General features: G+C 35.5%; 1 protein-coding gene across 1 annotated transcript in view; it reads right to left on the bottom strand.

Annotated features, from left to right (window-relative positions):
• Positions 1-235: 235 nt before the first annotated feature.
• LOC127857582 (muscle calcium channel subunit alpha-1-like) overlaps positions 236-25022 on the bottom strand; it is a 175743-nt gene continuing 150956 nt past the window's right edge. The window contains exons 33-44 of the mRNA XM_052394059.1: positions 24319-24446; positions 23961-24057; positions 22730-22931; positions 22340-22470; positions 21568-21678; positions 20791-21170; positions 18748-18906; positions 14508-14682; positions 13290-13398; positions 10952-11145; positions 8135-8410; positions 236-3264 (exon numbers count right to left, since the gene is read on the bottom strand). Of these exons, the coding sequence (XP_052250019.1) occupies positions 3220-3264; positions 8135-8410; positions 10952-11145; positions 13290-13398; positions 14508-14682; positions 18748-18906; positions 20791-21170; positions 21568-21678; positions 22340-22470; positions 22730-22931; positions 23961-24057; positions 24319-24446 (2007 nt within the window). The 3' untranslated portion in view covers positions 236-3219. The remainder of the gene's footprint in view (positions 3265-8134; positions 8411-10951; positions 11146-13289; positions 13399-14507; positions 14683-18747; positions 18907-20790; positions 21171-21567; positions 21679-22339; positions 22471-22729; positions 22932-23960; positions 24058-24318; positions 24447-25022) is intronic.

Here is a 25022-nt window from a genome sequence, read left to right as displayed (position 1 = left end):
GTTTTAAGACGAACCTAGAAATGGAAAAACTTTCCACACTTAATAATCATGGTTTTTGTCCATGTTCAAATCATGCTTTTCAAATAAACTTCACTAGGAAATGTCTTTAGCAATCTAGACCAAACAATTCATCATAGTTCACTTGTTGTGACTATCACATGTGAATCTGTTTGCTCCTTGGTCAGCCACCATCTTCTAATCTCAGGTGGTCAAAGGTACAAATAAAAATGTCATGTTGACTGGGGAATATGTTTTATTGCACATAAGTTTAACATTCCTTAAAATCTATTGAAATAGACAGTATACATAGACGTTTTCATGTTTAATATAATAAAATTGTTTCTCTATTCTTCAATAGAGTGTATCATGGCATAATCACAAAAACACAAACATTCTAACCATGATGCTGAAGCTAAATGATGTCAATCCACTATTTACACTCACAAGTATGGACAACAAGGGCACAAAAGCAAAACAAACAGCTTAAAAAATAGAAAAATTATAATTATAAATTGGTCTTATACCATAGGTAGCAAGCACATCCCCACATCAGCCTGCACTTTCAGTCAGTTGAGTCAGGGGCTAATTTCCAGTCCGCTTATGAGACAACGAAAGCTTGCATGATTTTTTAATGGACTTCTGGGTAGCCCCTGGCCAGACTGCACAAATACAATGACTGGTCTAGAGCTACAGTTTGCAAACATGGCATAAGACCTGTATTTGCACGACTCAGCTCAAATACACTTTAATATAGAAATGAAAGTATAATAATTAAATAAAACTCATTTAAAGTGTTGTAAAATTTATCAATTCCAACAGAAAAAAATAAATCATTTTTAAAAAGTGGTGTCAACATATTTTCTCTCTCTAGGGTATGTTTTCAACAAGGGATTATAAAGAGTACATAGAAATGTTTATTGATAAAAATTATTTCAGACAGTTTTGAATGCCACGAAGAATGTTTATGCAAGCATTTATGATGTTATTAGTTAACTATCAAGGAGTCCTGTTACACAGTAACAAGAAATGTTATTGGTCACTTATTTCTAGATCACTGGATCATTTCACTGTAGACAATTCACCACAAAATAAAAGACACACGCATGAGTTGTTATAGGAAATAGGAAAACAATGTTAGTATCAATACATAGCCTAGTACATAAATAAGCAAAAATGTATAAATACTCTAAGACCATAAACAGTGTATATGTTGTTGTAAGTATGCACAACCATTTGTATCAGCAAATGGGAAAATGTTGAGCTACACGGCCAAACACAACCATTTCATGGGCAATAAATACTTGTCAAAGGACAACCAATTACTGACATATAACTCAGTGCATGTAGAAACATAATCAACAAATTCAGAAAAATCTACATATTTATATCATTGTAAAACAAATTTCAAAATGGAAAGCTACATAAATCTGAGGTTTGTTTTAGGAAAGAGAAAATGACAAAATTGAGTTTGAATACTTAAAATATATTATCTGAGCTCTGGGAAAACTGGGCTTTATTCATGTACAGTTCCTGCATGCTTATCTGGGACAATACTTTTAACAAATGCATTAAGCTCGGTTTTCCTAAGATGTCTTATATGTTGAATAGACTGTAAGTTACTGCAAAATGTGTTCATAAGAAGAGCAGAATAATAGAATGCTTTATGTGCATTTATCATTCACAAACTTTGCATAGTTGTGTACTGAATCAATATAATGTTTGTTAGTTTTCAAATAAATGAAATTGGATCTTCGATTTTCAAACTTTTCACCAAATTTTCTACAGTTATGAAAGCCAAGAGCTACATGACCGCCAATAGCAGAAATACCAACCAAAACAATGTTCGATTGCAATACAACTAACACAAATTGCAAAGGTAAATTTATCAATTAATTCTAAAACTAGATCTATCATAAAAAAACACAGTAAAATAAATATAAATTAACCATATTAACTGGACACTTGTTAAATTTACAAACAGATAAAAAACTAAAAAAATACACAATTAATCTGTAAAAGTTCTCTTACAATCATTACAATGTTAAACTACAAAGCAACTTCAATGCAAAACAATATTTTTAACAATTGTTGGCAGCAAAGTCAATGTTATTTAAAATTCTATATAGAGGTCAAGATTCATTGGCTTTTCTTCATCAATACAAGGGGAAAACTTATTAATTCACATTATATCATTTACAGAGTTGCCTTTCTTAGGCATTTTTCCAATGTTCACATTATTACAAGTAAATTAAATTAACTTAAAGAAGAAACATTCACTTAAAGAATCAATATGAAAGCAAATCAAAAACAAAAAGGTGTTGTGTTTCATGTTTGACCAAACACTAATCAAATTTGTTCCAATAATGTCTTTCAAAAAATAATAAAAAAGATTAATATGAAGATTAATTAACAAGTTAATTTAAGATGCTTCGAAGTTATCTTATATAAGGAATAAACCCCGCATTTTCACAAAATAAAAATATTTTGCAGTGCTTATGGGAATATCAAGAAAGTTTTTAATGAGAAAAATAATGACATACACATGTATATTATAACATTTATTTCTTCAAATAATTAAAATTGCACAAATACACAATAACTTAAGCTATCTAAAGTTTCAATATATTTAACAAAATGCAACTTAAAACATGACTGCTAAACAAACATGACTGCTAAACAAACATGAATGGAGAAATATGGGCTGAACAATCCAACCTGCTTAAAGCAGCACAAAAACAAACATGTACAAACTGAATTTGGCTCTGGATGTAAAATAGACAACAACAGCATGGATGATTCATAATGAGAACATATGAAACTCTTCTGATGTTCCACTCACACATATGTTTGCTACAATAATGAAAACCAACTAATCATGTCACTATACAGTTTAACGTACATTGTACTTGACCATTGTGTACCTTTCCTGAAAAACTTACAGTATAACCCATTTATCAAGGAAAGTTTGTTTTCTAATTCTGAGTTGTAATACATAAATTCTTTGCTCATTGTTCTTCACACTGCTACAAAGACAAAAACTACCCTAACACCCATCTTTCGGTAACACTGCATGATCTACATAGAACAGTGACCACACTCTCTTCCTGTGAATATAATACTTGACTAGTTCCCAATTTTTACACCCCAAGTTAAGGACAGCATCACTGAGAGGTGAACCAGTCTATGTGGAATGGCTGCAAGGAACTGCGCTGTTTTTCCTCAGACATTTTCACGGTGGAACGAGGGATATGAACTTTCCTGATCCTACAACAAACCAGTCACAACTAGGAGAATTTGTTACAATATACGATGTAGACAAAGTATAAGCCGCATGTTATATCTAGCATGATGTTTATATGAATGTCTTGTTGAAAAAGGGGTATAACTTTTGTATGTTTTTTTACACTGGACATAAAAAAACAGATGCGCAACTTTAAATCATAAGAAACAGCTTGTAGGTTTGAATGACAGAAGTTGAATAGATAAGGAGGAAGTCTGCGCACAAATTTGTGTGTACGGACCAAAGGATGGACAGATAGACATCCGTCCATTGTCAATACAAAGGATGGACAGATAGACATCCGTCCATTGTCAATACAAAGGATGGACAGATAGACATCCGTCCATTGTCAATACAGTTAACCCCTCTTTGCTTTGTAGTAGGGCAAACAAAAATATAATACAAGAGTTCCGCGGTCGGAGATGACCGCATTGAAGCCGGATTTTTGATTTAAATGACAGGAAAGTACCTTTCGTGTTTTTGTCAATGCAATACTTAAATTACTGAAATATTGTTCAAAGGTCAAAATGAAATGTAAGTACTTTTCAAGGCATGAGCAAACCTTGTGTTATGTTTTGAATGCATGCATATACATGAACAACAATAACATTTAAGGTCACAAATATGAACTTGAATTGACAATTAGGAAAGTTTGATCTCAATTTTTTTATTTTTTAACATTTTTACATTCAAGGTCACGGTGACCTTGACCTTAAAATGACCAGTGGTCATCTACTAGTTCTGGCCAACCTTCATATCAAGTTTGAAGACTCTAGGTCTAAGCATACCAAAGTATTAACAACTTTAACATATTTACATCCAAGGTCACAGTGACCTCGACCTTCAAATGAATGACCTTGAAATGACCAGTGGTCATCTAAGTGTGCTTGCAAACCTTTACGTCAAGTTTGAGATTCTAGGTCCAAGCATACCAAAGTTATAACAATTTTAACATTTTAACATTGAAGGTCACAGTGACCTTGACCTTCAAATGAATGACATTGAAATGAGCAGTGGTGATCTTCTAGTACTGGCCAACCTTCATGTCAAGTTTGAAGACTCTAGGTACAAGCATACCAAAGTTATAACATGGAATAAGAACTTTAACATTTTTACCTACCAAAGTTATAAGAACTTTAACATTTTTACATTCAAGGTCACAGTGACCTTGACCTTAGAATGAATGACCTTGAAATGACCAGTGGTCATCTAAGTGTGCTTGCAAACCTTCATGTCAAGTTTGAAGACTCTATGTCCAAGCATACCAAAGTTATAACAATTTTAACATTTTAACATTTAAGGTCACAGTGACCTTGACCTTCAAATGAATGACATTGAAATGACCAGTGGTCATCTTCTAGTACTGGCCAATCTTTATTTCAAGTTTGAAGACTCTAGGTACAAGCATACCAAAGTTATAACATGAAATAAGAACTTTAACATTTTTACATTCAAGGTCACAGTGACCTTGACCTTCAAATGAATGACCTTGAAATGTCCAGTGGTTACTTACTAGTTCTGGCCAACCTTCATGTCAAGTTTCAAGACTCTAGGTCCAAGCATACCAAAGTTATAACAACTTTAACATTTTTACATTCAAGGTCACAGTGACCTTGACCTTCAAATGAATGACCTTGAAATGTCCAGTGGTTACTTACTAGTTCTGGCCAACCTTCATGTCAAGTTTCAAGACTCTAGGTCCAAGCATACCAAAGTTATAACAACTTTAACATTTTTATATTGAAGGTCACAGTGACCTTCACCTTCAAATGAATGACCTTGAAATGACCAGTGGTCATCTGTTAATCCTGGCCAACCTTCATGTCAAGTTTGAAGACTCTAGGTCCAAGCATACCAAAGTTATACCATGAAATAAGAACTTTAACATTTTTACATTCAAGGTCACAGTGACCTTGACCTTCAAATGAATGACCTTGAAATGACCAGTGGTTACTAACTAGTTATGGCCAACCTTCATGTCAAGTTTCAAGACTCTAGGTCCAAGCATACCAAAGTTATAACAACTTTAACATTTTTACTATTGAAGGTCACAGTGACCTTGACCTTCAAATGAATGACCTTGAAATGACCAGTGGTCATCTGTTAATCCTGGCCAACCTTCATGTCAAGTTTGAAGACTCTAGGTCCAAGCATACCAAAGTTATACCATGAAATAAGAACTTTAACATTTTCGAGCACGCCGCCCGCCCGACAACATCAATCTATAAGCCGAGATTTTTTCGAAAAAAATCCGGCTAATAACAATATATTGAAATACAATATTACCCGTCTTCCCAAAACAGAAAAACCATGGTTAAGTACATAAGTTGTCAAGGTCTTATGCTATGAAAAACAAACAATTTAGTTTTTAATTGATTCTTTTTCCCTTAATTGTATCAAAAATTAAGGTTAAGCAAAAATCTGAATACCAGGCTCAAATCCATACAAAAGGAATTACTCACATGTTCTGTATATATTTTGTATATTACAATAAATGGCAATCCAATTTAGGCTACATATCCAATCACTTACAGTAATGCATGTACGTGCATAATGAAATGAACAAGAGCTGTGTGAAAACACAATGCCCCCTCCATATATTTGACCTTGAAGGATGACCTTGACTTTTCACCACTCAAAATGTGCGGTTCCATGAGATACACATTCATGCCAAATATCAAGTTGCTATCTTAATAAATATTGCAAAAGTTATGACCAAGGTTAAAGTTTTGGGACATAATGACAGACAGACAGACAGACAGACAGACTGAGGCCAAAAACACACAAAAAAAGATCATTCCATCTGGGGGCATACAAAAGATTAAAGTGATCAATGGAAAAGATGGAAAAATATGTATCACCGATAGATTAAGAGTAACACAGTCTAGTAAATACAGGAGATTAAAACAACAACAATTAAATGTACAAAATGGTAGCTATATACATGAGTAAGTCCAGACCAGCTGGGGGTTGTCATGGTTATGCACCTAACCTTGTTTCATTTTAAGCTTTAATTTCATAAAACAACATTTTTTAAACACTAAAATAGTGCTATATGAAAATAGTAATACTAAATAAGCAGTTACTTCTAATTTGACTGCTGACAAAAATACTATCTCAAAGATAAGACATGTTTTCATATTTCAATAGAGTCTTGCTCAGGGGAACCCGGTCTTAACCCTTTGCATGCTGGGTAATTTGTCTTTTGCTAAAATGTCGTCTGCAGAATTTCTAAAATTAGCATTTTCTTCTATTTTTTTCAAAGAATACTATCAGAATAGCAAACAGTTTGGATCCTGATGAGACGCCACGTTCTGTGGCGTCTCATCTGGATTCAAACTGTTTGCAAAGGCCTTTAAAATTCGGTTCCCGCACTGAAAGGGTTAATGCATGTGCGTTAAGTGTCGTAACAGATTCAGGGACAACACTCTACGACAAAATTGGAGTTTTGCAAAGAAGAGACTTCCTTGAAACAAAAAATACTAATAAAGTGGAAAGTCTTGTCCCTAGTTTACCTAGGTGGACTGCACAGGCTTATCTGGGATGACACTTCATACATCCATGCATTCAGCCCTGTTTCCAAAAGTAAGGTCCAATTAAGTTGTTAGTTTTAGCAGGATGTCTAGGTGGTAAGTTGTTGACTATAACAAGGTTATAATGGCGACAAAATATAAACACGTTAGTAATAATTATATACATGTCATCATATCCCACAAATGATTACATGAAACAAAAAAAGCAATTGGAGTATATGCAGTTCACCACAACAAAACATAAATCAATATTGAACAAATAATTAAATCAAAAGGCCAAACTTCAGTAAAATAATCATGATTACAATGTTATAAATGTATGTACATACCAAGTAAAACAAAACATCATGCAAATGTATGCATCAAAAACTTGACTAGTGAATTCTGGATTATTAGAAAACTACAAAACTAAGTTAGAATTTTAGAGTACCTATACTGAGATCAAAACATTTAATGCTTTATAAATGTGACTCTTTTTGTTGTCAAGCCTTAACTAGGAACTTTATCACCATTAACACATTTGGCAGTTTTACGATAACACAAAATCTTGTTTTCTCACTCATATCACAATTAACATGATTGAAATAAGGCAAAAATATGTAAAATAAATTCTATAACAACCATCAATCATCAAAACTTTTCTTCATTTGCGTTAAATAAAAATCTTTGCTAGTTTGTAAATACATGAACAACTTTTATGCAGAGCAACTACTATCCCACAATCAACTTCAAAATGCACTCTAGTGACATCATGCAGTTATGCCTCACTTCATAACTTACATAAGTGGTGATAACTGCCATACATGAAAGACTTAACAGCATTGTCTGCTACTCAATTTGGCAAGCCCCTTTGAAAAGTCCCTACCAAAGAATTTCACAATGTCCATCAGAAAGAAGTTGTAATGCTGATACATGTTTGGAAAGTTTAGTTCTTGATGGTATCATCAGGTTGAAAAACTAAACAATGCTCACTTGAATACTGTCCTGTACGGTGTATGTCTTTAATTTTGTCCAATGCACGCAATCCATAATAACACACGTTTTTCTAAGAATTACTTTTGTTATAATGTATACAAAATTCAAATCATATCCAAAAAATTCACTCACTATAAATGAACTCACATTTATTTTCCAGGCACAAGCTAAACTGAGCGCGATACACAATCCAGTGCAATGCGCATTCATATTCAAGCTGGAGTTGAAAATTCAGACGGGAAAAAACATGCAAGGAAAAAACGTCAATGCTCAACCAGGGGTAGGTAAGATTACTAGAACACCAGGCTCTCTTAGGGCACAGATGCTATAAAGACGTCACATATACCATTTGTGTATTTTCACTTTCTTCCTCATCCTCGTTTCTATGGCGAAGTTCAACTTGAGCAGAGTATTGATTATAGTCCTTCATTTCGTGGGCATGATACCCCCCCATGTGGTCAAACATGGGTGGCTGCAGGCCGCTGTTCTTGCGCCGCTGCTCCAGTATGATGTGCCGCGCCGCAACCTCCATCTCCTCCGAGGTCATGTCCCCAGCCTCCTGGAGCTCCCGCTTGAGGGCGCCCACATCCACGTAGCGACCCAGACCCTCACTGATAATCACCTGAGGAGAGAACAAGGGGACGGATTGAATGAGGAAATGAGCCATTCTCGGAAAATTGGGCTTAATGCATGCAAATTAAGTGTTGTCCCAGATACTAGTAAGCTGGTGCAGTCCACACAGTCTCATCAGGCACAATACTATCCATCCTAAGCAGATTTTCTTTAAAGGAAAAATTTCATTAAGCAGAAAGTGTTCTCCCTGATTAGCCTCTGGTGACACTTTATGCACATGCATTAAGCCCAGTTTTTCCAAAAAAGGCTAAAATATTCATAATGCAATTTTGATGCATGGAAGAAATGAACAAAAGGTAAAAGAAAGCATGTACGGAAAGTTTTGCTGAATAGCAGAAATCAAAAGAGAATTGGAGGCTTTGAGGAATATTAAATAAAGAAATAAACTTTTGCTTTTTGAGGTGTTTATTTAAACAAGAGGGCCTGAAAGGTCCAAAGTCGCTCACCTGAGATAACAAGATATCACTGGGACACGAAGATCGGAAAATAAATGTGGCCTCTAGAGTGTTAACAAGGTTTTACTATAGCCATATAAGGAAAAATTCCCCGCCCCCTGGCAGCCATGTTTTTCAACCAACCGGCATCATTTTTGAACTCATCCAAGATATTATTGAGACCAATCTTCTGACCAAATTTCATGACGATTGGAAATAAATGTGGCCTCTTGAGTGTTAACAATGTTTTAATTTAGCCATATATAGCCATATAAGGAAAAATGCCCTGCCCCTGGTGGCCATGTTTTTAAAGCAACCAAAACCATGTTCGAACTCATCCAAGATATCATTGGGACAAATCTTCTGACCAAGTTTCATGATGATTGGAAAATAATGTTCGAACTCATCCAAGATATCATTGGGACAAATCTTCTGACCAAGTTTCATGATGATTGGAAAATAAATGTGACCTCTAGAGTGTTAACAAGGTTTTACTATAGCCATATAAGGAAAATAGCCCCGCCCCTGTTGTGGCCATGTTTTTCAACCAACCGGCATCATTTTTGAACTCGTCCAATATATTATTGGGATGAATCTTCTGACCGAGTTTCATGAAGATCGGACTATAAATGTGGCCTCTAGTGTGTTAACAAGATTTTACTATAACCTTATATAGCCATATAAGGAAAAATGCCCCGCCCCCCCCTGGCGGCCATGTTTTTCAAGCAAACATAACCATTTTCGAACTCATCCAAGATATCATTAAGACAATTTTCTGCCCATATTTCATCAAGATTGGACAATAAATGTGGCCTCTAGAGTGTTAACAAGGTTTTACTATAGCCATATAAGGAAAAATGCCCCGCCCCTGGCGGCCATTTTTTCAACCAACTGGCATCTTTTCGAACTCGTCCAAGATATTATTGGGATGAATCTTCTAACCAAGTTTCATTAAGATTGGACAATAAATGTGGCCTCTAGAGTGTTAACAAGATTTTACTATAGCAATATATAGCCATATAAGAAAAAATGCCCCGCCCCTTGGCAGCCATGTTTTTCAAGCAAAGGTTACCATTTTTGAACTCATCAAAGATATCAGTGGGACAAATCTTCTGAGCAAGTTTCATGAAGATCAGAAAATAAATGTTGCCTCTAGAGTGTTAACAAGGTTTTACTATAGCCATATAAGGAAAAATGCCCCGCCCCCTGGAGCCCATGTTTTTCAACCAACCGGCATCATTTTCGTACTCGTCCAAGATATTATTGGGATGAATCTTCTGACTAAGTTTTATGAAGATCAGACAATAACTGTGGCCTCTAGAGTGTTAACAAGATTTTTCTATAGCCATAAATAGCCATATAAGGAAAAATGCCCCGCCCCCTGGCAGCCATGTTTTTCAAGCAAACGTAACCATTTTCGAACTCATCCAAGATATCATTGAATCTGATCTTCTGACCAAATTTCATGAAGATTGGACAATAAATGTGGCCTCTAGAGAGTAAACAAAGCAAATGTTGACGTCGCAAAACGGACGACGGACAACGGACGACGGACAAAATGCGACCACAAAAGCTCACCATGAGCACGTTGTGCTCAGGTGAGCTAAAAATGTTTTGACTGATTTAGAGTTCTGATGGCAAACATTTTAAGAACAATGAGAGAAATGACAGAAATGCACATATCTTTAATATACATAGGAAATCAGAAATCTTCTCATTGTATTTCCTCATGTTCTCTGCAAACAATGATCTTGACTTCTGATGAGCATGAGATAAACAATAAGGACATCAATATCATCATATCATCAAAAAGTTTGTGTATGCTTAATAAACAAAACTGTATAAACGAGGATTATGCAAAAGACTACACATTTACCTATATGCACAAATTCACAAATTGATTGATACGAGTTCAAACACTTATGCTGTCACATGTTTTTACACCAACATCCATATGATACATCCACAGGATTGTCTGGTCAGACAAAGGCAAATCAATTATTCTGCCACCATGAAAGTAGCGTGTTATGCAAACTTTTAAAAGGTAAAAATGTGTAATAAAATTCCTGTTATAGTCTGCCAGGAAGTTTCCCCACCTGTTCAACAAGGCTCTCAGCGCTGACGTTGTCGCTAGGGTTGGATGACATCACATTGCTAGGCAACTGAAGGGGGCCGCCCTCCCGGGGCAACATGGCATCACTGTAGCGTGCGACCCTCATGGGGTCAGGCTTGGCACGACCTTCACCTTCAACAATGGAATGCGAACGTTTGAAACGAAGGCATTGGTGCACTGAAAGCAAGGCATGCTGTTAGTAAGCATATTTGAGGACAAACAGAAAAAATAGCAAATATATAGGGTGGACAAACAGTATATTTTGAATGGTTTCACAATAACAACATAAGTTCAAACAAGATGACCAAGTCTCCTTGATAATATATTTTGTCCAAATATATAGGGTGGACAAACACAACATTCAAAATATTTTGAATGGTTTCACAATTACAACATAAGTTTAAACAAGAGGGTCCTTATGGTGCTCACTTGAGACACCAAAGAATAAAACTGATCTTAACAGTTTCATTCACAAGGTTTCAGTTTCACTATAGAAAAATAAAGAAAAATTCCCCTATTCCAACTTACTTGCCATGTTTTTTCATGGATTGGAATCATTTACAAACTTGGCCAAGATTATTATTGGAACACATTTGCGAGGAAATTTCATACTGAATAGGCAAAACAGTGACTTAAAAATGTTTACCGTAGCCTTATAAGGCAAACCAACCCCATCGCCATCCCCATATATTTTAACAGGCTGTAACAAATTTTCAAGTTTTCTGAGATAACATAAGAACAAATGTTCTGGGCAAAGTTTCATGATGGGCAAAAAATACTACTTAAAGAGTGTTCACAAATACATTGTATAGCCATACATGGAAAATGGCTGTCCCTCCCACCCCTGGAGGCTTTTTCCAATGATCAAGAATCATTTTAAAACTCAGTCAAGATCTGATTGAAACAAAATAATGTTCTTAACAATTTTCATGATGATGCTACTAAAAATGTGACTTCTAGAGTTTTTGCAAGGTTAACTTAAGTCATACAATTAAAAACTGCACAGCACCCTGGCGGCCATGTTTTTGAATGGAACAAAATCATTTATCAACTCATTATTATTGCATTGATCACTAAAAAAAATGTTCTGAGGAGTTCAAAATTAAAAACAGAATCTTCAGGCACCTGGCAATAATTCTGAACAACAGAAAAACCTCAAAGATCACCTACACATCAAGGAGCAAGATTCAAACTTCTGGCCATTAAGACATAGGTACAGAAGAACAGCTGCAATGCTTAAAGCCCCCCCCCCCCCCAAAAAAAAAAAACACACACACACTGTGGAGGCATAAAAATGTGTGAACAATTTCCCAATAATTCTAAAAATTCAGTAAAAAGTCATCAATTGTCATGAAATGCTGGTCAAGAATAAGGTACATGCAACTAAAAGACAAAACAGACGGAAAAATATCTTTGGAAAAAGTACTGTTAAACAGAAAGAGAAATGGCATGTGCACTGAATGTTAGTAAGCATAGCCTTAGACAAACAGATATTTAATAAATTTTACATATTGAACAATTAAAGCATTCTAACAAAACAAAAACTCCTAAATAATACCATATAATGTGTGACCAAACTTGTGATTATCAGTCATGAACATAATAATATAGATGAAAGCATGACTATTTCAAACTTAACATTTTCTTGTCAAAATTCTGCCAATACCACAAGCAGCTTTCAAGTAATGAACTGCAGTAAAACATCTTTGTTTAATCATGGTAAGCTAACATACTCTTTATGAAGTGATTTTTTTATTTTACTACATTTAAACAAGAACTTTCACTAGTGTTTCTAAAATACCACCAATGTCCCTTTGTCAAAGAGAATTTACACTTTTTAGACAGCGTTTTTTTTTTAAGAACTGGTTTATTAATACATGCTTAATACCTATAAAATTTCACCTTGATACCTCATATTACAATATAGATACTAGTATGCCTTGGGCGAAAAGCAGGTTTAAATATAAAACTTTTTATACAAAGTACATGAATAGGAAAATGATATTTCATAATTTGTCTTTCTTTAAAGTATAACAGTTAATATGTTGTTAACCCATTTATGCCTAGTGGACTCTCCCATCCTTCTAAATTGGATCAATTTATTTCCAAAATTAGGGATGTCTAGTATATTTATTTCTTTATTTAGAATATTTCTTACAGAAATTCCTTTAAGCAAACAGCGTAGACCCAGATGAGACGCCACATCATGCGGCTTCTCATCTGGGTCTACGTCGTTTGCCAAGGCCTTTTTTCTAGACGCTAGGTATAAATGGGTTAAGAAACTTTGCCAATCAGGGCCAAGGTGACGGGCAGGTGCTAACCTGGTTGAATGTAGGAAGCCCGTGCTCTGTTGGGCGTAGCAACTGGTGCCCGAGGAATCTGTGCAGATCTTGGTTGTCCATCCCCGGTAAAACCTGCAACTGCCATAGCCTGAAAATACCAGCATACAAGAATTGGCATGGTTAGGTTTTTGACAATTGATAAGTAGATACAGCGTTTTTATGCTTCAGACATTGTCCTTTCCTTAAAGCTTTTCACTGAATAATAGTGGCAACGAGATGCACGCTTCACATGAATTACTTCAAATGAGCTGAGTTCTGCAAAAACCGGGCTTGCATGCATGCATGTAAAGTGTTGTCCCAGATTACCCTGTGCACAAGCTATAATAAGGGACGACACTTTCCAGATTATATGGAAATTTTTGTTTAATGGCAGCCACTTGAAGTCTTCTAAACAAAAATCAAGTCCAGAAAGAAAGTGTTGTACCTATATAATTAGCCTATTTGGACTGCACAGGCTTATCAGGGATGACAATTCACATATATGCATTTTAGCTTGGTTTCCCCTAAAAGGGGCTTAATTATAAACCATTTAGTTCTAAATTATATTTCTAGCAATAATCTTAACAATGTAACAATATTAAGACTTAAATTTACAATTGTAACATTTTAAACTAATATTAACCTTCTTTAATTAAAACACAAAGTAAAAATAATTATATTTAAACAAGAGATTGCCAAGCAATATGGTCCCCTACCGGTGAAACTCCACCATTGTCGGTAAAAAAAAATAATATTTTTTTTAATTTGTTGCCATAGCAACCAGAATTTTTTACTTAGGAACAAAATGAAATGACATGCATAATCTCCATATTGCCATCTATCCATGTTTCAAGTTTCATAAAAAAATATTAAGAACGTTTAAAGTTATCGCAGGATCCAGAAAAGTGTGACGGACTGACAGACAGACTGACAGACAGAAGGAGTGCAAACCATAAGTCCCCTCCGGTTTCACCAGTAGGGGACTATAAAACTATTAAATTGATTGATTTCAAAAACACATTTGAGCTGCGCTATCTGAAAAGGGGTTTGAATGCATGTGAGTAAAGTGTCGTTCCAGATTAGCCTGTGCAGTTGATTTTGATTTTTGCTAAGAAAAGAGTTTCTTGAAACGAAAAATATTATAAAAGCCAAAAGTGTCATCCCTGATTAGCCTGTGCAAACTGGACATATATATCAAGCAAATGTGGTGTCACTTACTTGTGACTGGGTCAACTTCAGAGGCTCCCCAACCTTTCTCATCAGTGGGTTTTCATCACTGCCCTGTTTCCCAATGCAGCCAAGCCGGTTTGCAAGACCTTTTCTCGACAACTTTCTTGGGGGCGGAGTGGGTGGTGCGTGGTCTCGCTCAAAATCACTGTCCTCCGGTGGTAGACTGAAATGGGCAACAGTTTTGTGATGAAGCATTCTTTTTTTAATTTATTATTATAATTGTTCATACCAAATATTGGTGCAGTTTCTTTATCCCCTACACCTGAGAGTTGTATTGAAGATACTTTCAAACAAGGCTAACCAATGAATTTAATAACCAATTTTATAATATTATTTTTGCACTTATCGAATTGATGGAAAACAATAATAAAATGGCCAACACTTGTCCATTACAGCATGAAAATTATAACAAGTATTTTATCAAATCTAACTTTTGTATGTATGCTATGAAATTCATACTAGTTTATTATGCCTATGCCACATTCTCTCTATGCACACAGATTGGTTTATTATGCCTATGAAACATTCTCTCTATACACATAGATTGGTTTATTATGCCTATGACTCATACTCTCTATACACATAGATTGGTTTATTATGCCTATGACTCATACTCTCTATACACATAGATAGGTGTATTATGCCTATGACTCATACTCTCTATACACATAGATTGGTGTATTATGCCTATGGCACATACTCTCTATACACATAGATTGGTGTATTATGCCTTTGGCACATACTCTCTATACACATAGATTGGTGTATTATGCCTATGACACATAATCTCTATACACATAGATTGGTGTATTATGCCTATGACACATACTCTCTATACACATAGATTGGTTTATTATGCCTATGACACATACTCTCTATACACATAGATTGGTGTATTATGCCTATGACACATACTCTCTATACACATAGATTGGCTGTATGCCTATGACACATACTCTCTATACACATAGATTGGTGTATTATGCCTATGACACATACTCTCTATACACATAGATTGGATGTATGCCTATGACACATACTCTCTATACACATAGATTGGCTGTATGCCTATGACACATACTCTCTATACACATAGATTGGTGTATTATGCCTATGACACATACTCTCTATACACATAGATTGGATGTATGCCTATGACACATACTCTCTATACACATAGATTGGCTGTATGCCTATGACACATACTCTCTATACACATAGATTGGTGTATTATGCCTATGACACATACTCTCTATACACATAGATTGGATGTATGCCTATGACACATACTCTCTATACACATAGATTGGCTGTATGCCTATGACACATACTCTCTATACACATAGATTGGTGTATTATGCCTATGACACATACTCTCTATACACATAGATTGGTGTATTATGCCTATGACACATACTCTCTATACACATAGATTGGCTGTATGCCTATGACACATACTCTCTATACACATAGATTGGTTTATTATGCCTATGACACATACTCTCTATACACATAGATTGGCTGTATGCATTTGACACATACTCTCTATACACATAGATTGGTTTATTATGCCTATGACACATACTCTCTATTCACATAGATTGATTTATTATGCCTATGACACATACTCTCTATACACATAGATTGGTTTATTATGCCTATGACACATACTCTCTATACACATAGATTGGCTGTATGCCTATGACACATACTCTATAAACACATAGATTGGCTGTATGCCTATGACACATACTCTCTATACACATAGATTGGTGTATTATGCCTATGAAACATACTCTTTATACACATAGATTGGTTTATTATGCCTATGCCACATACTCTCTATACACATAGATTGGCTGTATGCCTATGACACATACTCTCTATACACATAGATTGGTTTATTATGCCTATGACACATACTCTCTATACACATAGATTGGTGTATTATGCCTATGACATATACTCTCTATACACACAGATTGGATGCCTATGACACATACTCTCTATACACATAGATTGGCTGTATGCCTATGACACATACTCTCTATACACATAGATTGGTGTATTATGCCTATGACACATACTCTCTATACACATAGATTGGCTGTATGCCTATGACACATACTCTCTATACACATAGATTGGTGTATTATGCCTATGACACATACTCTCTATACACATAGATTGGTTTATTATGCCTATGACACATACTCTCTATACACATAGATTGGTTTATTATGCCTATGACACATACTCTCTATACACATAGATTGGTTTATTATGCCTATGACATATACTCTCTATACACACAGATTGGATGCCTATGACACATACTCTCTATACACATAGATTGATTGTATGCATATGACACAATCTATATACACAAAGATTGGTTAATTATGCCTATGACACATACTCTCTATACACATATATTGGTTTATTATGCCTATGACACATACTCTCTATACACATAGATTGGTTTATTTTGCCTATGACACATACTCTTTATACACATAGATTAGCTGTATGCCTTTGACACATACTCTCTATACACATAGATTGGCTGTATGCCTATGACACATACTCTCTATACACATAGATTGGTGTATTATGCCTATGAAACATACTCTCTATACACATAGATTGGTTTATTATGCCTATGCCACATACTCTCTATACACATAGATTGGCTGCATGCCTATGACACATACTCTCTATACACATAGATTGGTTTATTATGCCTATGCCACATACTCTCTATACACATAGATTGGCTGCATGCCTATGACACATACTCTCTATACACATAGATTGGTTTATTATGCCTATGACACATACTCTCTATACACATAGATTGGCTGTATGCCTATGACACATACTCTCTATACACATAGATTGGCTGTATGCCTATGACACATACTCTCTATACACATAGATTGGCTGTATGCCTATGACACATACTCTTTATACACATAGATTGGCTGTATGCCTATGACACATACTCTCTATACACATAGATTGGCTGTATGCCTATGACACATACTCTCTATACACATAGATTGGCTGTATGCCTATGACACATACTCTCTATACTCATAGATTGGTTCATTATGCCTATGATACATACTCTCTATACACATAGATTGGTGTATTATGCCTATGACACATACTCTCTATACACATAGATTGGTGTATTATGCCTATGACACATACTCTCTATACACATAGATTGGCTGTATGCCTATGACACATACTCTCTATACACGTAGATTGGTGTATTATGCCTATGACACATACACTCTATACACATAGATTGGTGTATTATGCCTATGACACATACTCTCTATACACATAGATAGGTGTATTATGCCTATGGCACATACTCTCTATACACATAGATTGGTGTATTATGCCTATGGCACATACTCTCTATACACATAGATTGGTGTATTATGCCTATGACATATAATCTCTATACACATAGATTGGTGTATTATGCATATGACACATTCTCTCTATACACATAGATTGGCTGTATGCCTTTGACACATACTCTCTATACACATAGATTGGTTTATTATGCCTATGACACATACTCTCTATACACATAGATTGGTTCATTATGCCTATGACACATACTCTCTATACACATAGATTGGTTTATTATGCCTATGACACATACTCTCTATACACATAGATTGGCTGTATGCCTATGACACATACTCTCTATACACATAGATTGGCTGTATGCCTATGACACATACTCTCTATACACATAGATTGGCTGTATGCCTATGACACATACTCTCTATACACATAGATTGGTGTATTATGCCTATGACACATTCTTTCTATACACATAGATTGGCTGTATGCCTATGACACATACTCTCTATACACATAGATTGGCTGTATGCCTATGACTCATTCTCTCTAAACACATAGATTGGTTTATTATGCCTATGACACATACTCTCTATACACATAGATTGGCTGTATGCCTATGACACATACTCTCTATACACATAGATTGGCTGTATGATTATGACACATACTCTCTATACACATAGATTGGTTTATTATGCCTATGACACATACTCTCTATACACATAGATTGGTTTATTATGCCTATGACACATACTCTTTATATGCATAAATTGGTTTATTATGCCTATGACACATACTCTCTATACACATAGATTGGCTGTATGCCTATGACACATACTCTCTATACACATAGATTGGCTGTTTCTGTATCTGTTGCACGTTGTTGGCATAGTGTGGTGGGTAACCCACAGAGTTCATGTGCGCCCACTTGTCTTCTGAGACCTCAGAGATAGAGCCTGCCTCACTTCCCTCCTCAACGTCATGGAATGACCCCTCACTGTAACCCCCAATAGACACATGGGTTATATTACCTACATCAGAGATAATTTTACAAAACTCACTATTAAAGTGCAACCCACATTATAGTTCATGATCCATACAACCCACATCGATACTGATCACTACAACCCACATAAGAGACACTGATACACATGACCAATATTAGATATTGATAAAAAAATGAACTACCACTGCACAAACCCCATTATTGATACTTATAGATACTGCAAACAACATGAGAGGTACTGAAATAAATAGCCTACATTAGAGAAAATGATACACAAACAAACAATCAATGTGCAAACCACATTTTAGATAATGATTAGTGCAACCCACATATATATAGATCAATTTTACCCACATTTGAGATACTGGTTACAGCAAGCTATATTAGGGATACTGATAAAAATGACCTACCGGTATAATTATGGTGCTGATAGAAAACTATCCACCACTGAGCAACCCACATTAAAAACAATAAAAAATAGAACCCACATTAAAGAAACTGATCACTGCAACCCACATAAATACTGATCACTAAAACCTACATGAAATATACTGAACTAAATAACCTATATTAGAGAAACAGATACAAAACAATCAGTGTGCAACCCACATTAAAGATACTGATCACTGCAACCAGCATTAGAGATACCGATCACTGCAACCAACATTAGAAATACTGATCACTGCAACCAAAATTAGAGATACTGATCACTGCAACCAACATTAGAAATACTGATCACTGCAACCAAAATTAGAGATACTGATCACTGCAACCAAAATTAGAGGTACTGATATGGAATGAGCTGTCACTGAAACCTAATTACATATATTGATCTTGAATTATTACCAATACCTGCGATAAATGTTAATGAAACAAGTTTTCACTGTAACCAACACTTGAGGATATAGAGATAATAAAAGATAATATAGAATTTACCATCACCAACATTAATCAATTAGGGAATAGCAGAAAAACAATTGACCTCAGGTTTGCTCATGTCTGCCTTTTACCATTACATTATTTCTACACAATTAATATAACTTTGACTTGTTTAACTTATCTATTTTAAATGAACATAGTATCTTGAAACTGGCACTGAATTTTACCATCTAAACAATATTTTTAAAAAAGAAACCGTCGGAGACAGGTGATGCTCCCCAAAGTGTTTTTTTTTGTCACAATATTGCACTATATATTCAGATAAAAGGAAACGTCTTGAGGGCACAGTAGTTGGGAGGACAAGATTTTTTTTATAGAAAATTTTAAAGGGCCATAACTCTGTGAAAAATCATCCGACCAGAACCGGCTGAAAATATGCACATCTCCTCTTGGTAGTGAAGCTTCCCATAAAGTTTCATTTAATTCCAGTCATTATTTGCTGAGAAATAGCCCGGAAAAAAATTGTGCACGGACGGACAGACAGACGCACACATGCACGGACAGACGAAGCGGCAACTTTATGCGCCCCCCAAAATAAATTTTGGGGGAGCATGAAAAAAGATCTGGTAGAGATTATAAATTATGTACACATATTGCAATCAAAATCACAGAAAATTAGAGTTGGGCCAGCTAGCTCAGTTGGGCACGGGACTACAAATCCGAGCATGGTGGATTCAATGCCCGGCCTGGCAACATAACTTCTTTGGTGAAGTGGTCATGAAATCTTTTCTACGGTCATTCTCCCTTTAACTCTGATTGAAGTCAGACAGTTGTCAGTTACTTTCATTTACATGTGCACTTAGTACTGGTAAACCAGCAAATCCAGGAAAAGTGTGACTTGGTTTATGACAGAAATACAGTTGAAAACAGGAAAAAGCAAACTAAACACACAAACTGAAAATCACAGACAATACCAATTCTACTTTTGTCTACAACCTTGATGTTTGACTTGAATGTCTTGAAGACGAGACCCGTAGCGGCACAGACGACAAATATTGATTGGTTATCTGTGCATCATCTGCTCCCAGCTGCTTTGCTAATGGCAACTGTGATCTATTTATAGCATTATTCAACTCCACATTAAGTCTACTTCCACTTATGTGATTATTTGTATCCGACGATGACAGTTTCCCGTTCACTGAGTTCCTTGGTGACATTTTATTGTGTTGGCTGTGGAAGGAGTTTGAGGGCGAGGTTTTGGGTGGCACCTTGGCATTGCTTATGAACAGAGACTGGGTCCTGGTGGCAAATGGGAGCCCAGTCTTGACTGTGCCCGTCAGCGCGTTCATCACGCTGCCAAACAGACTGTGGTTTCTCTGGGGAAAACAAATACCATGTAACCGTACTAAAGGAACTGACATGATATCAATATTCAGTGATGAGCATGAACTGGAAACAAATGATGAATTTCAAATCAAGGATCATTCTTAAGAATAAATAAATTGAGGATAATATCATAATATTCTATACCATCTAAGAAAGGCTAAGACAGAGATGACCATAATAAAATGTGAATATACATTATCTACCAAATCTATGTATATTCTGTTTGGTATTGTTGCAATAAAGGGATTTCATGAGATGAATAAAAAAAATCTACTTGCTCCATGTATTGTGTCAGTAAATGACACATTATGCCCCCCTCAAAAGATTTCCATAACTTTTTTCCTTTTGTAAACTAAATATTCACTGTATGCATATGTTTGTACTCACTCTATGCATAGGTTCTTCTACATCCTTGTCAGGGAATTCTTCCTCTCCCAGGTTCCCGGAGATTGCCCGACGTATTTCTGGACCCAGGTCATGTACTGCACGCAATCCAGCCTGAACAACAAAACACCCAGATTGTATACTACAAGAAGTGTTTAAATTCTGGTACTATAGTTAACAAATCTTTGCACAGTGCTAGCTAGCTCAGTTGGTCCATTCCACAATAATCATGAATAATTAGTGAGAACAAGACCCAGCCACATACCTTGAGTTGGTATTGGTTATGACTCACACTTTTTGTCAGGTACTGCAAAACATTGTGTGCACTTGGTACTGGTTAACAATCAACATCAACTAGGTTTGCCCTTCACCCCCCCCCCCAAAAAAGTGAAAAGATGATGCAACTGCGAAAACTGGGCATAATAATTGTGCATAAAGTGTCGTCCCAGATTAGCCTGTGCAGTCCACACAGCCTGTGCAGTCCACACAGGCTAATCAGGGACGACACCTTCCCCCTTCACACAATTTTTGGTAAGAAGAGACTTCCTTTAAACAAAAAATACCATAAAAGCAGAAAGTGTCGTCCCTGATTAGCCTGTGCGGACTGCACATGCTTATCTGGGACAACACTTTACGAACAAGCATTATGCCCAGTTTTCTCAGAACATGACAAATGTTTTTGTGTTACCCACATGCATGAAGTCCAGTTTTCCCAAAACAAGGCTCATCTAAACAAATAACATTCAAACAGCACAGCTTTTTCCGCAATATCTACCTGGAGTGCATTAGTGTGCTCCTGGCCTTTCTGAATCTTTTGCATCTGTTCTTTCCGTTTCTTAAACCGCCTAAAGTAGTCTTGGATGAGAAATGTTGCATAGAATTTCCCCACCGTCACATCATCGTCACCTTAAGAAAGTAAAAATACTATATGGCACATGCTTGTTAACTTAATTGTTTAACAATTTTTCTCTAAAAATGATATTTAGTAAGTATTTACATTAAATGCAAATATTTCCTTAACACATTATTTATTCCAGTTATAACCCATATATCTTAACAATGCATAACTGTTATTATAAACATATTAAGAAAACAAGCTAAACTTTGTTGCTTATTTCAAATAATAATTAATTTTAAGAATTGCATTCAGCATCCGGTGTCTCACCAGCAGGGGGAACAACTGTGTCCAACATCTTTGAACTTGTTCTCTTCCATATTTTCAGGATAACCTCCCTTAGTTCTGCATTCGCCTGGTCTATATTACCCTCTACTTTGATTTTTAGTGAAGTTCGCACCAGTGCGAATAACGTAGCATTAAACATCACAGTTCCATCACTATTTAATGGCATATTCATACTCACTAAACGCTGCAAAAATATATAATACAATTATTTATATTACAATTCTAGTATTTGAAACATTAAATAATTTGAAGCTAGTATGTAAGTGAATAATTTTAAAACAAGAGATGTGTTTGTCAGTAAAAAATGCCCCCTAATGTGCCGCTTTGAACTATTTTTTTGACCTTTGACCTTGAAGGATGACCTTGACCTTTCACCACTCTAAATTTTCAGCTCCATTAGATACACATGCATGCCAAATATCAAGTTGCTATGTTCAATATTGCAAAAGTTATGAAGAAGGTTAAAGTTTTGGTTAAAGTTTTTGATTTTTTTTTTACCTTTGACCTTGAAGGATGACAGACAGGCCAAAAACAATATACCCCGATCTTTCGATCTGGGGGCATAAAAATTGCCTTTTTGATGTTTAAACATAACAACAGACCTTTTTGATAGCTAAACATTATATTTATATTTTTCAAAAGAGAAACACATACTTTGAAACATAAGCCTCAATAAATTTGATATAAAATACAACAGCATTATCAGCTCATTAAACACATGAGTGGCATCATGTGAAAATGGGCTTTAGTGTTAGAAAAATATGACAAGATGTGCGTCTGCATCCATATACTCTGAATAGCAATCATAATGTCAGCTAATAAAACCATGAAATCTTGGCATATCTTAAAACTTTTCTTCTCAGAAACAAAGTGAAAATTGCTACGTGCAAAGGGCATAAAACCAGAACAGCCTGCGTGTAACTCGCATTCTGTTCATGTTTTATGCTGTTTGCTGCTCATTGGTATTTAAGGGTTGTAAATGAAGCCTATAAAACTTTTATCTAGTAAAAAAAGTCTTTCATAAAATTTAACTTTGTAAGGGACTACAAATGCATAAAAATATGTATCTAATTGTTAAAGGGTTAACAGCAGACAGTCTAGTTCCCGGTCTTACTACAAAGGCTGGTCTGGAATCATGCTGGCCGTTCATGGCATAATTACAATTTTGGTAAACTGCGTAATTGTCATGTTATACAGAAGCCCTGTTACTAACCTTGCATGCTATTCGATGTGGGCACAACTTTCCAAACCCTAGGGGTGGTGATATTTTTCTAAGTAATGTGACAACATCTAAATGTTTTATTCTGCCCCTGAAATCAAATAAGTTCAAATTACCAGCAAATGGAAATAAACCAAATTATATCTCTAGTATACATTATTATGAAATTTTAATAAATGAATTCCAATAACTACTGAGGTGGTACTTTTTTTGTAAATCTAAAAAGCAATATTATGCTAAAATGCAATCATCGTTCAAAAAGAGAAAGTAAATACCTTTAGCAAAAAAAGTAAGTTTTCTCACAAAATAACTAACAAAAAATTATTCAAATCTTGGTCCAAAATACACTTACGTTGCTTCTGGGTCATATTCTCCCCAAAGCCGCACAAACTCATCTAAATGATGTGGACCAAGAATGGACCAGTCACGAGTGAGATAGTCAAAGTTGTCCATGATGACTGCCACAAACAAGTTAATGATCTGGAAGCAAACAAAACTAGCTCATGAATTGTCATTAAAATTGGTACAATTCATCACATTGTGATCTGAAACATTCAGAACGTTCATTCAGTCATTTGTTGTTCATTATTTGCCAAATCACGCAGTCTGGTAAGAAGCTACCCAATCAGCTTATGAGACCAGGAAACCTTGTGTGACTTTACAGCACACAGCATAACTCCTGACAAGACTGTGCCGACTGAACAGGTTGGTCTGAAGGTACTCTTGCAGCATGTCATTAGATCCATTTTTGCATGATGGGTCTCAATTATCAGTGGAGTGTCCGTGTCATTCTCTATTACATGAATGGGAGTAAAATCCTTCATAAACATGAACACTTCTTAAAATATTATGAAAAAATAGTTTCCGCTAATTTACACAGTAAAAATATGACATAAATCCATGGTATTTTGTCACAAAAAATACACTAACCTAAAATTTTTGTCCCAGATTAGCTTGTGCAGTCAGGGTCAACACTTTTCACCTAAATTGGATTTTCAGTAAAAAGATTCTTTTAACATTTTTTTTTATAAAAGTGGAAAGTGTCCTCCTTAATAA

The sequence above is a fragment of the Dreissena polymorpha genome, chromosome 1, assembly GCF_020536995.1.
Source record: "Dreissena polymorpha isolate Duluth1 chromosome 1, UMN_Dpol_1.0, whole genome shotgun sequence".
NCBI lineage: Eukaryota > Metazoa > Mollusca > Bivalvia > Myida > Dreissenidae > Dreissena > Dreissena polymorpha.
The sequence above is the reverse complement of the archived record's forward strand: the minus strand, read 5'-3'. Positions and strand labels throughout refer to the sequence as shown.